Source organism: Aspergillus flavus, chromosome 6 (assembly GCF_009017415.1).
Source record: "Aspergillus flavus chromosome 6, complete sequence".
Lineage (NCBI taxonomy): Eukaryota > Fungi > Ascomycota > Eurotiomycetes > Eurotiales > Aspergillaceae > Aspergillus > Aspergillus flavus.
Window position 1 is genome coordinate 1,563,352 of NC_092410.1, and position 12,591 is coordinate 1,575,942.

At 49.2% G+C, this 12,591-nt stretch overlaps 5 protein-coding genes across 5 annotated transcripts; 4 read left to right on the top strand and 1 right to left on the bottom strand.

The window, feature by feature from the left end:
- Positions 1-53: 53 nt before the first annotated feature.
- F9C07_1757128 (fungal-specific transcription factor domain-containing protein) lies at positions 54-3,172 on the top strand. Its single transcript, XM_041294023.2, has 7 exons — positions 54-284; positions 334-461; positions 528-862; positions 930-1,408; positions 1,465-1,640; positions 1,694-2,266; positions 2,317-3,172. The coding sequence occupies exons 1-7, from the start codon at positions 168-170 to the stop codon at positions 2,540-2,542; spliced, it is 2,034 nt and encodes a 677-aa protein (XP_041149277.2). The 5' UTR covers positions 54-167; the 3' UTR covers positions 2,543-3,172.
- Positions 3,173-3,403: 231 nt separating this feature from the next.
- On the top strand, positions 3,404-5,460 carry F9C07_2286138 (P-loop containing nucleoside triphosphate hydrolase protein). Its single transcript, XM_041294022.2, has 3 exons — positions 3,404-3,876; positions 4,077-4,634; positions 4,852-5,460. Exons 1-3 carry the CDS (start codon positions 3,802-3,804, stop codon positions 5,401-5,403), a joined length of 1,185 nt encoding a protein of 394 aa, XP_041149276.1. The 5' UTR covers positions 3,404-3,801; the 3' UTR covers positions 5,404-5,460.
- Positions 5,461-5,632: 172 nt separating this feature from the next.
- F9C07_2235564 (putative RNA-binding protein with PUA domain protein) lies at positions 5,633-6,645 on the top strand (the record flags this gene model as incomplete). Its single annotated transcript, XM_071509974.1, has 3 exons — positions 5,633-5,646; positions 5,890-6,030; positions 6,255-6,645. 3 exons carry the CDS (start codon positions 5,633-5,635, stop codon positions 6,643-6,645), a joined length of 546 nt encoding a protein of 181 aa, XP_071367768.1.
- A 124-nt stretch (positions 6,646-6,769) lies between these two features.
- Positions 6,770-10,516, bottom strand: F9C07_2286140 (DUF1339 domain protein). Its single transcript, XM_041294010.2, has 5 exons — positions 10,040-10,516; positions 8,596-9,981; positions 8,277-8,544; positions 7,752-8,227; positions 6,770-7,705 (listed from the first exon to the last, which is right to left on the bottom strand). The coding sequence occupies exons 1-5, from the start codon at positions 10,298-10,300 to the stop codon at positions 6,929-6,931; spliced, it is 3,168 nt and encodes a 1,055-aa protein (XP_041149275.1). The 5' UTR covers positions 10,301-10,516; the 3' UTR covers positions 6,770-6,928.
- F9C07_1757330 (hsc70 cochaperone) lies at positions 10,190-12,207 on the top strand. Its single transcript, XM_041294021.2, has 3 exons — positions 10,190-10,550; positions 10,720-11,705; positions 11,764-12,207. The coding sequence occupies exons 1-3, from the start codon at positions 10,473-10,475 to the stop codon at positions 11,825-11,827; spliced, it is 1,128 nt and encodes a 375-aa protein (XP_041149274.2). The 5' UTR covers positions 10,190-10,472; the 3' UTR covers positions 11,828-12,207.
- The last annotated feature ends 384 nt before the right edge of the window (positions 12,208-12,591 follow it).

Genomic DNA, 12,591 nt, shown 5'->3' on the forward strand with positions numbered 1-12,591 from the left:
AGGCCTGTCCTGAGTCTCAAGATCGACAGTCGTTACTCCGCTCTAGACCAAAGTCTCAGATCACGATGCCCCACGACAAATCCTTGGGGCCCTTTCCCCATCACTTCTATTCCACCTTTTCTTAACATCATCACATAGTACTTGTCGACTTCCCAGTTTATCGAAAAATGAGTCGCAACAGCCAGCAAGATGATTCTCGTCGACATATACCCCTTGATCCCATGACCAAGACACTTGCGCACGCAGATAAAGGGGTTGCGAAACAGGAACCTTCAAGACACAAAGTGCGCGGTCCGGCTCATATGGCCACAATATGTTACTGATGAACCCCAGGTTTGCAGCGCATGCCGTCACAAGAAACAAGGTGGGGACTTCGGCGCAACACTCAGATGCTCTATATGTCGAGAGCGTCGAGCTTCTGGTGCGCGCAATGAGGAGAGATACAGAGCAGATATGAGAAGGTACTGTAGAACTGAAGTGTCAATATTATATTTTTGCACGGCAGAAGTCTTACATGCTGAGTGAAGACGTGTGATGATCAACCGACTGGAAACGAACATCGAACGGATGGAGTCTCGATTACTTGATATGGGGCTTAGACTGAGCGAAAGTAACACAAATGCTGCTCAAGAATTTCTATGCTCAAATGTCCCTGTATTGAAACACTCCGATAATAACACCGCAAGTGACCCGGAGTTTGGAAATTTTTGCGCTGGCGGGGAGCCAAACGCCATGAGCACTACTAGCATTGCTGGTGCTAATCCAGGCATAGTATTCTCATATAAAAGCGTGGAAGATTGGCCGCCTTGTCTTGCATCTTTCTCCATTCCGCGGTCGTTGGTCGATGCACCACTTGCTGGAGGTCAGATTTCCGCTTACTCGATATTAATATTTATAGCTGAGATCCATTTCAGCTGATATCATTCTAGGTTTTTCGGCTATCTCTCCAAAAGGGATGGAGTGGATATCTCAAAAAGTTGGAAACCTATCGTTAGCGAATCTCTCTTCATTACTATCGGCGAAACATCTTGATGAAAATACAACCAATAGTCCTCTCCATGGCGCATTCCCCAGCCGAGTGTTTTGCTCACTCCCAACAAAAGATGAAATTGTCTCCCTCGTGCAAAGTTACATCGAGGACTTCAATATGCTATTCCCAATTTTTCAGCGGTCTGAGCTGCTATCACTCTTCAATCAGAAAAGCTTGGACATGAGAGTTCAAACACCGAGCCAATGGGCCTGCATAAATGCAGTACTAGCAACAGCATACATGATCCGCCCTCAAGAAGCATCCGGGACAGATCATCATCAGAAAAGCTGGTTGTTCATCCAAAATGCCTTAGAAATGGTGAATGAGCTCTGTTTTGGCCCACCAGATCTGTTGGGTCTCCAAGCGCTCCTACTATTGGTATGATTCGGCACTCATGTGTCTAGGCGCGTGGCTCAAACTAACTTTTGGTATAGGTTACCTTTCTTCTGGGGACATCGGCTGAGAATCCTTGTGGTTTTTTGGTCTCCGCTGCTATTCGCATCTGTCACGAACTTGGTTTGGGCAAGACAGAAGGCGGCTCTCCTTTGTGTTCGGAGGGAATTCAGCACAAGCGGACACTGTTTTGGATCGCTTATTGCTTAGATCGAGAGTATGGCTATTGTGGATGGCGTTATACTTTATTTTGGGTCTAACTCTAGGCAGGCTATCCCTTCGGTTCTCTGAACCGCCAGCGCAAAGCGATGAAGACTTCAGTGTGACCTTACCAATGGAAGCACCAACCGACAGCAAGTACAGCATGCCAACCAGTGATCTATCTGGGAGCTTCAATGCGTTCCGGTCAACTTGCCAGCTGGCTATTATCAAGGGGCAACTATATAAGGATCTTTACTCCCCAGCTGCGGAGGATAGGCCACTGAGCCAGGTCATCGCTTCGGTTGGAGTGTTAGACGAGAAGCTTCAGGAGTGGAAACGAAGCATTCCGCCCGAGTATCAGCCGGAAAAGGCCGTGGCTGATGGCCACCGGTCAAAAATCTCTCCTGTGTTACTCCTGCTACATTATTCGTACTTCCACTGCGTGATTGCAATTCACCGTCGTGTTGTCGCCAGGGGCTTGAGCACTGGGACAGACCTTCTGGAGAAGGATGACTTCACGAGCTCGCCCGCCTCGTTATCTAATCCCCGGGTATTACTGTCTACGTCACTCTGCACCAAAGCCGCTAGAGCATCTATCAACCTTACAAAATATTTATCGCAGGATAATACACCCCTTTTTGGGTGAGTGTCACTGGAAGGTTCGCTTTAGAAGCTGCTAACGTTTCTTCAAGATCCTTGATCTATTACCCAGTGATTGCGTCAATGACGCTCTCATGGAGTATCATACGCAACCCTCAAGATGCTTATCGAGGATACAATTTGAAACTAATTGACCGGACAGAGGATTTCCTGTCCTCTCAAGCTTTTTGCAAAGCTTTTGAGGGGATACGGCGCCTTGTGAAGCAGTGCGCTGAATACCGCTCCATTGCGGAAGCTGCAGTAAAGGCCACAATGTAGGTATGCTATGCAGCCGACAAGACTCGACCTGGTCCCAATTTGCAAAGTAAGAAAGATGGCAAATGCCTGTGGTTCAGATGACCGTCATCTCTTACCTTTGGAGCTGGCAACTCAGATGTTCTGTGCGCAAATTATCTAAATGCACCAACCGGCTAGTAGAAGGGTCTCTTGCTTTCCAGGCATAACCATTTGCCATAGAAGGCATGTGGGTGTGAGCGTGAAGCGAGCTTCCGCCACACTGTTAGGTTCATGGGGTGTATGGTCGACTTAAAGTCTTGTCAACAGGCCAACATTGGCCATGACCATCTCTTAAGGTGGATTGGCCTATCGTTCGCTTTTGGTCCACTCACCTCTCCACGGCGTTATTATGATGGAAATCTTTATGAATATACCCAATGCACGCGAATATGAATGCAGAGTGAAAACCCATGAAGCGGTCCACTGAGAAACTCCAACCAAACAAACACTATAATGTTTCCTGTTGCAGCCCATGCTGTTTAATTTGAACCACCGCCTGTGTCAATGGAGGATAGGATGTATATTAGTCACATAACAAGCACAAGAGTTATATATATATAAGGACTTTGTCCGTCGGGTTGTTAAAAGTATATAAGGTCTGAGTCAATTAATATATCCCGTTTTGCATATTACCAGATAGGTCTTATCAGTTTGGCTTCATGATTCTTTAGTATCCCCAGCTTATACTACTCCGTACAATCTCGTGAATGCCTGTGTTTATGACGTAATATACCATGCTTCTGCAAGCACAGGCCACATGACGAGGGCTATCTACTCACGTGGGCGGTGAGATGGAGCGAAAGGAGAGGTCACGGTATGTTTAGGCGAGAGAGCAGAGCGCGTCATAGGGAGAGAGAACTGCGCATTCGGAGAACACGTTGAAATTTTTTTTTTTGGTATTATTTTGCCTTTTCACACTCGACCACAGAAGACATCAGGTGTACCAGTAATCGACAATTGCTACCCCTCATTGACCCCTCCTCTTCCCTAAATTTTTCTTCTTTCCCATTCAATTCGCCCACCAGCAAGCTGTGGGCACCGCCAAAACGTCGTCCATCCAATCCCCCTCCGTGTTTCTTTTCCTTTCTTTTCCCCTCCGATTAGAACGAACCGCAGCTGGTCCTGCTTTGGCCTCGCGCCTCCAATCCTACTGTTGCCGTCCCCGCGTCACCCCTCCGTCCACTTTCTCCTTCTTCTCTTACCGGAGCTACTCCAGCAAGAAGAAGAAATCCAACAAAAAGATGCCTCCCAAGAAAGCTGTTGTACAAGAGAAGGTCCTTCTGGGCCGTCCAGGAAATAACCTGAAGAGCGGTATCGTATGTGAGCATTGACCCCACCGGCTATTTTTTTTTTTTTTTTTTTCGCCCACTTCCCAGCCATCCTTTTTTTCCCTAACCCTATTTAAGCACACTATCCTCACCTCCCCTGAAATTTTTTTTCTCTTTCTCTTTCCACATCAACACACCATGTAGTCCTGTCAAGGAAAACAAATATGTTCAACATTAACATACCATAGGTTGGTCTGGCCAACGTCGGTAAATCGACGCTCTTCCAAGCCATCACCAAGTCCAACTTGGGTAACCCGGCCAACTTCCCCTATGCCACCATTGACCCCGAAGAGGCGCGTGTCATCGTTCCCGATGATCGTTTCGACTGGTTGTGCGAGCATTACAAGCCCAAGTCGCAGGTTCCTGCCAACTTGACGGTCTATGATATCGCCGGTCTGACTCGTGGTGCCTCTACCGGTGCTGGTCTCGGTAACGCTTTCTTGTCCCACATCCGTGCCGTCGATGCTATCTTCCAAGTTGTGCGCTGCTTCGATGATGCTGAGATTATTCACGTCGAGGGTGACGTCGACCCCGCTCGTGATCTGGACATCATCAGCGAGGAACTCCGTGTCAAGGATATTGAGTTTGTTGAGAAAGCTCTGGAGGGCTTGACGAAGCAGACGAAGCGCGGTGGTCAGTCACTTGAGATGAAGAAGCTGCGCGAGGAGGAAGCTACTGTTGCCAAGGTCCTCGAGCACCTGAAGTCCGGCAAGGATGTCCGCAAGGCCGATTGGGGCCCCAAAGAGGTATGTGATTATTATTTCTCTTTTCTTCCCATATAAGACCCATTGCACAATTTCAAATGATGAATAAGAGCTTTGCTCGAATATAACCCAGCTCGTCGAAGGGCCTCAATTTATACCAACGCGAGGTCACATGAGATTACGTCCTATCTGATATTGTTTTGTCTTCTATTATTATCGCAGTCAATGCCTTCTTTTGCTTGGCACTAACAACTTCTAGGTTGAGGTCATCAACCCCCTCCAGCTCCTCACTGCTAAGCCTGTTGTCTACCTAGTCAACCTTAGCGAGAAAGACTACATCCGCCAGAAGAATAAGCGCCTTCCCGATGTTCTGGAATGGGTGAAGAAAAACTCTCCTGGTGACCCTATAATTCCCTTCTCGGCCTGTTTCGAGGAGCGCCTTACCCGGTTCGAGACTGAAAAGGAGGCCATCGAGGAGTGCAAGAACCTGAACACCAAGTCTGCCTTGCCCAAGGTGATCACCACCATGCGTACATCTCTGAACCTGGCCAGTTTCTTCACCACTGGTGCCGATGAAGTCCGCCAGTGGACCATCCGCAAGGGTATCAAGGCTCCTTCTGCTGCCGGTGTCATTCACACCGACTTTGAGAAGACTTTTATCCAGGCCATTGTTTACAACTATAGCACTCTGCGTGAGTACGGCGATGAAGCCGCCGTCAAGGCCGCCGGTAAGGTCATGACCAAGGGTAAGGACTACGTCGTTGAGGACGGTGATATCCTCCTGATCAAAGCCGGTGCCGCCCGTGGCTAAGTCAGATACCTTAAATTGTAGATGATATGAATGAAAAATAACAATTTATACCACGAACCATTTTTCTCCGTAAAAAATCATGTGCTTCATAGTGTAACAGTAATAATCCGCGAATAACTGAATCCAACACGTGACATCGATAGCCCTTCCCCGCGTCAACCTCACCCCGCCAAGCGCGCAGTTTGACCTCATCGCAAGAACCAACATCAACACCAGAAAACCACCCAAAATGTTCAAGAAAGAGTAAGCAAACACCATATCAAGCTATGAAAACCACCTCCGACATGAGATCCTCTCAATTCCTATCCCGACACCCCCAAAGTCAAAGAAACCCCGCGCAAGCACCCAAGCCCAAACCTCCGACGCACGCCCATGACCTCACAGCTTAAGAAAACAAATCACTCAAGAAACCACTCTCCATACACATCAAAACACATCAAATTACCTCACAAGGAATATTTACTAACAAAGAACTCAAATCAATAGTATCCCCCCGAGCAACCGCTCAAAAGTGAAATCCAGCGTGCAGCGCGGCCTCCGCCAACGCTTCGTAGAAGCATACCCAGGCTTCGAACCTTACATTGATGATATCCTGCCGAAGAAAGCTCAGCTCGATGCTGTTAAACTGTACCTCTCCTTTTTCTTCTGTCTACTTCCTGCACCATTCTCCTTCATGCATACCTGGATACAAAGAGATATCGCACTATATCGCATCTATATGAAAAAAAGATAGACAAACCCAACCCCTCACATCCACAACACACCCCACCAACAACAACCACCACCACCACCCCCATTCACACCGAACCTCAGATAAAAGCCCAATACTAACAAGAGTGATCTGAATATAGTCCCGAAAAATGCACCCTCTACACAATCGACTCCACACCCCTCTTCTACCAACCCCAAGACGGCCCTCCCATTCCACACCTAAAACTCCTCCACCAATATCCCACCGCCCTCCCAACCGTACAGATCGACCGCGGCGCGATCCGCTTCGTGCTAGCCGGCGCCGCGCTCATGGCGCCCGGATTAACGAGTCCCGGGGGCCGGTTACCGGAGAAGGAGAATGCGTTGGAGGCGGGACAGGTGGTTGCTGTTTTGGCGGAGGGGAAGGAGACGGCTTGTCTTGTTGGGACGTTGAAGATGGGGACGGAGGATATGAAGAGTAAGGGGAAGGGGGTTGTGATGGAGGATGGACATTATTTGGGGGATGGGTTGTGGAGGATGCATCTTGATTAGATTTTTCTTTTCTTTGGGGGTGGGTGTTGGGTTGGTTAGGGGGTTTCTTTTAATTGTTTGATTGTTGGTTTGGTTGGGTATGATGTGGGGAGCAGTGAGTGATACCTATGCATGGAATGAAGTGATCATGATCTATAGATATATGTATTTATTGTAAGGTTATTATCAACGGAAAATGGATTTAACGATTCAATTGAGTTATGCTATGACTATGACTATGACTATTTATAGCTATGTATGACTGTGGATGGCATGTTATGTTATGTACAGATGTGGCGATATATCACGAAACTTCGTCAACGCTGTCCATTCTGTCCGGGGTTCGGGATGTGTTGCTCCCCTGGCGGGAGATGCTTTGACGGGGCGAGATGGATGATGCGGCAGATAGTGATGACCAAGACGGTGTGATTGCTAGGCCGAGACCTTTCATGCTCGTTCCGGATCCATTTAGGCCGGCCCCTGGGAGACCCCCGTTTCGAAGACCCGTTCGGTCAATAGCTCGTCGAAGCATCTCGCCAGACCCGTCGAGTGCAATGAGGAATCTTGCCAGCTCGGCGCAGAGTTCCCACTCGCCTTTCTGCGAGGCCAGCACGAGCAATCGAACGACATAGTCTTCAATAGGTGCCTCATGACCATCATCATCCTCAAACGCCTGCAGCACAAGAAGGTAGCCGACGGCTGTCTTAAGGGAGTCGAGCCTGAGAGCCTGCTCAAACAGGTCTCTTGGAGGTGGGAGATAGTTGAAAAGAGTGCGCCATGAACGAAGTTCGGTTTTCCGCGTGCATTGAACGACAATGTCCAAATACACCCGCGCAGGAAGGGAGGTTTGAAGGAAGGAGATGACCGATGGAAGCAGAGGATCGTGCTTTTGCGAAGGGTCGTCCACTTTGCTATCTCGACTTACATTGTCGACTTCGTCGTCCAAAACGTGGTGAAGGAGGATTTCAAGGGCGTGCGGAAAGTATGAAAGATGGGAGAAATGTTGACATAGTGACAGCGCAGCCGGCATATCTCCATGAACTAAGCAGTATTGCAAGAAGTACGGAAGGAAGAGGTGGGTCTTTATCGTTAGTCAAGAGGATGTTGCAAAGGTTGGTTTGACTCACTCGAATGGCAAACATCAGCACAGCAAAAGTGGTATCGCGTCGTTGGGTCATTTCTGACTCTACTCCCAAAACAATGCCCTTGTTCAACAAAACGGATAGAGGATAAAAGTCTAGGGGTATCTCAATTGCCTTCGGGACATCTTCTCGTCGCAGGACATCTTGCACATCGCCCCAAGCGAGGAGGTCTTTGCCACAAAAGGTCCAGAGAGAGTCTCTCAATGATAGGTTATGATGACGCATATTCAAAGCCATTTCGGCGGATGGGCTGGCCGGAAGGGATTCATCCACGGGTGGAGCAAAGTTGAATGACAATTGGTCACGCATCAGAATGTAATACTCGACATCGTGCGATACCACTCGCATGTCATACTTCAAATCCCCGGTGGGCGATTGAGACGGCTGTAACAAAACCAAATTGCCGTCGACCAAAAGAAGAACAGATGCCACTTTCACATCTTGAGATGGGTCGCCATCGCCTGGTGTTGTCAGACCTACAACATGCTAACATGGAATAGACACACTTACGCATTTGATCTTCCGGCAAGACCCAGCTGATCGCCCGGACTCGCGTGGGTGCTCGCACAATGCCGTTAAACGCAATTTGGCCAACGGGAACAAGTGTGATTCGAGTGTGCATAGAATTAATGATGAAATGATACAGGATGTTATCATATGTGTAAACGAGAATGGAGTCCTCGCCCGACGGCCCGATGAAGACCACGGGTGAAGGGAGATATTCAATGTGCAAGATCGAATGATTGTTCAGGGGCAGTTCTCGCGAGTATAAACGCAGCTATATGAGTTAGTTCTATCCAACGCATTCTCGTAAAGATACGGCACACACCTCGTATGACCCATCGCTTTCAATGGCGGCTATCAAGATATGTCCGTACCAGCACATGCCACCTCGGACCGCGAACGAGTTCTCTATTTTAGAGTCCTCGAAGACTTTCCAGCGTCCACTGTTGACACTGTAGTGTGCTAGGCCTCTTCTGCCTGCAATTGCTACATATCTCCCATCTTGGGAGACTACGCTGGAACGAATTGGCCACTGCGAGTGGAGGTAGCTCGGGGGATATTGCGCATGATGCCAGAGAGAGTCCTTGCCCGAGATAGTCATAAGGTCGGGTAAGTCATGCCCTCGATACAGAATGATCTCGGTTCCAGTTTGTAGTAATCCTCTAGCAAGATTCGCGGATGAAAAGCAGCCTGTCAAAGCGCTCCGTGCCGTCTCCATAATCCATAGGCGACGATCATTCTGTGCGGTCAAGATGATATCTGAGCCTCCACCTATCCAACATCCATATGAGACTCCTGTGAGCCAATCCTCGGCATTGGTCTCGGCAAGAGACCTGTCCGTCGAGAAACTATTTCCTCCCGGCTTGCCGAACACGCTCCATGTTGTCCAACCACGTTCGTAGCCTGCGAAGAGACAGTAGCCATCCGGCGAATAGGACATGAAGCTTAAATTGCCTGTTGTATGAGGCGATGCTGGGAGTTGCAGTTTATGAGATAGTGGGACATTTCCAAGGTAGTCTTTAGCAGTATACACAAAGATGTCACCGTTGGCGCAGTTCACAGTAAGCAGCGAGAACCGAGCATTGACGGCAACCCTGAGCGCTTTCTCGCCGTCGTTCTTCGGACTGTGGAAGCAGTGACCGTTGAAGAGCTTCTTTGGGTTCTCCGGACCACGCGAGCCCTCAGGTACGCGTTGGACTGCGTACGCCTGTCCTTCATTCGTAACCCACACCAAGAGGTTGATAGCACGGTCGTACACCATCTCCGTAATGGATGTCCGCTTAGACACCCCCAATATGCGACTTAGCAATTCCGAGGTCGTTTGGGCTCCGTGCGCATCAGGTGTCCATCGAATGCATTGAATTGCCGCGGGTTTCACGGTAGCTACCACAAGCTCGTTGTCCAGCGCCAGAGCTTTCACAATCCCAGACTCTATCTTGATAGCCATCCTAAAGCGAATACTGGCATCCCGGACGCCATTCGCATCTTCCTCACGGGCAAGCTGCTGCCGGCGGCTTTGGGCAGAGTGATCGAAATGCTGCTGATAAACATGACCATGTGGATCGGTAGCAACTGTATAGGTGAGGAGGTATCCGTTGAGCGTTTGAACAACGATTATCGTCGAGTCGGGGTGCATCAGCAGAGCTAGATTCGGACCATAAGTGCTAAGTGACGAAGCGGATCGGGCGACAGCGGCGACAACCGCGGTCGGCTAGGGACCAGTCAACACATGTATACGTCGAAGTATTTATCACTCAACCGAGACATACTCTTGTTTGCCACACAGCTATTGAAGTAGCTGTCATAGTCGCAAACATATGACCACTCCGAGAGACGCAGATGCCGTCAATGGCCTCGTCAGCCCAGGCAACCTCCGCCCTAAATGGTTCCTTGGGCCCATTGTCATTCAGCGATAGTCTCTGTTCTACAGAGCGCTCCAAATCTAATTCTTCATTATCGTCGGACGGCACGAAGGGAATCGCAGGGCCATTGACCGCATAGACCCGAGGTACTCCATTGGGCCAGTACATGGCTCGTCACAGGTGAGAAAGTCGTCAAGAGCGAGCTGACATTGAGTCATCTTCGTCGGGCGTAGAAGACTTATTCTGTCGGACTCGGGACAGAGTCAATCCCGGAATAACCGACCATAATCATCTAATACTTTTTCCGGCTGCGACGTATAGAAGCGCAAGTGTATATCGGATGTTGAGGGTGACGGCAGCGACGGCCATCACGTGCACGGGAGCTTGCAGGCAAACGTGCCAAACAGTACAGCTTACAGTAAGTTTACTGATTTGGTCCCCGCATTCAAAATCCCCCGCGACGGTGATCTTTCTCCAGACAAGTGAAGCCCTTCTACAGCGATACCCCGGCTAATCTCATATCATGGCATGAGTACTCTGTTGAGAATTCTATGTTTGATTTTCATGCTAACTCACTTCATCTCTAGGCTCCTACCGAGTCCAAGAAGCGCTTGGCGCTTGCAATCATCGACTTTCTGGGCTCCAGCTTGAAGGATGGAACCCTTACTGCTGATGACGCAGAATCGATCGAAATCGCTCAGTCATGCATCGCGGATACCTTCAAGGTTGACCCTTCCGATGAGGCTGCTGTGAAGGACGCTGTCGGCGGTCAGTCTCTTGCAAACATCTATAGTGTCTACGAGAAGCTCCGCAACAAGGGTGACTCTGCTGGCGCCGGAGCGCAGACCAGCTCGAGCCAGAAGCCCCAGGCTGGTGCTCCTACTGCCGAGTCTGATAAGCTGAAGTCGGAGGGTAATGCTGCCATGGCGCGCAAGGACTACAACTCTGCTATCGATCTCTACACCAAGGCTTTGTCCATTGCCCCCTCCAACCCTATCTACCTCTCCAACCGTGCTGCTGCCTATTCCGCCTCCGGTCAACACGAGAAGGCCGCCGAGGATGCCGAGCTCGCCACTGCCGTCGACCCCAAGTATTCCAAGGCATGGAGCCGTCTGGGTCTTGCTCGTTTTGACTTGGCTGATTTCCACGGCGCTAAGGAGGCCTATGAGAAGGGCATCGAAGCTGAAGGTAATGGCGGCAGCGAGGCCATGAAGAGAGGTTTGGAGACCTCCAAGAGGAAGATCGCGGAATCTACTCGTGGTGCCGAACCTCCTGCTGATGCTGTTGATGATGCCGCTGGCGCAAGCCGTGGTGCTGGCGGCATGCCAGACCTCTCCTCCCTCGCCGGCTTGATGGGTGGTGGCCGCGGTGGCGGTGGCGGCATGCCCGACCTTAGCTCCCTCATGAATAACCCTATGTTCTCCAGCATGGCTCAGAACCTGATGAGCAACCCGGACATGCTCAACAACCTCATGAGCAACCCTCAGTTGAGGCAGATGGCAGATAACTTCGGCCGTGGTGGTGGTATGCCAGATATGTCGAGCCTGATGAGCGACCCTAACATCGCTGACATGTAAGCTTTACACCTGTGGAAATGTTAATGTGGCGCTGAAGCTAATTAACTTGTGCAGGGCTCGGAATCTAATGGGTGGTGGTGGCGCCGGTGGTGCCGGTGGTGCCGGACGTGGTCAATAAATAAGAAAATGCTCTAATGTTCATATATTTTTAGTGTCTTGTTTTCTATAAGGAATCATTCATATTAAATATTTTCCATCTGACCCTGGCTGTTTGTATTTCGGAAAGGATTGGTCCTCATGTTACAGATTGAATATAAATATATATATATACTTACGCCCACGATTACGGCATGGCGGTCACAAAAGTTTGATTCCCTTCGAAATTCAAGGTTATTTTGCATCAGCACTAGAGTATTTAGTAGTGAATATATCCCGAGTAGCTCAGGAAAAAGTTATAGATAATGACTTCTCATGGCTGTAAGACTAAAATATATAATGGCAAACGAGCTGGACATAGATCCAGATGCAAGTGATGAGGAGAGTGGAGCGTTGATCTTGCAGTCAATAGCAGCAAACGCCGAATACGCCAGGCAGACCATTAAACCAACTTATGTATGGAAATGACACTGTTGCCGTGGGCTGAGATATCGCCATCCAGTCGTAGCCGAAACCCACACCAAGGCAGCAGTCGGGGAAATGGATACAAAGAGAGGAAAGGAAGAAACAAGAACATCCAGCAAAATTAGCAATGGCTACTATCACACATAACATGAAGCACTGGTTCCACCTGGCTCTATGAGTTTTGGGAAGTTCATATTGTACAGTCGGATGATATCAAAACAATGGAGAAGAGAAATATTGGGGAGGTAATTCATCAAAAATCGCCGATAATCAAGACATGGTTGGTCGGTTATAATATGATCGTCGAATGAGCAAGAATGG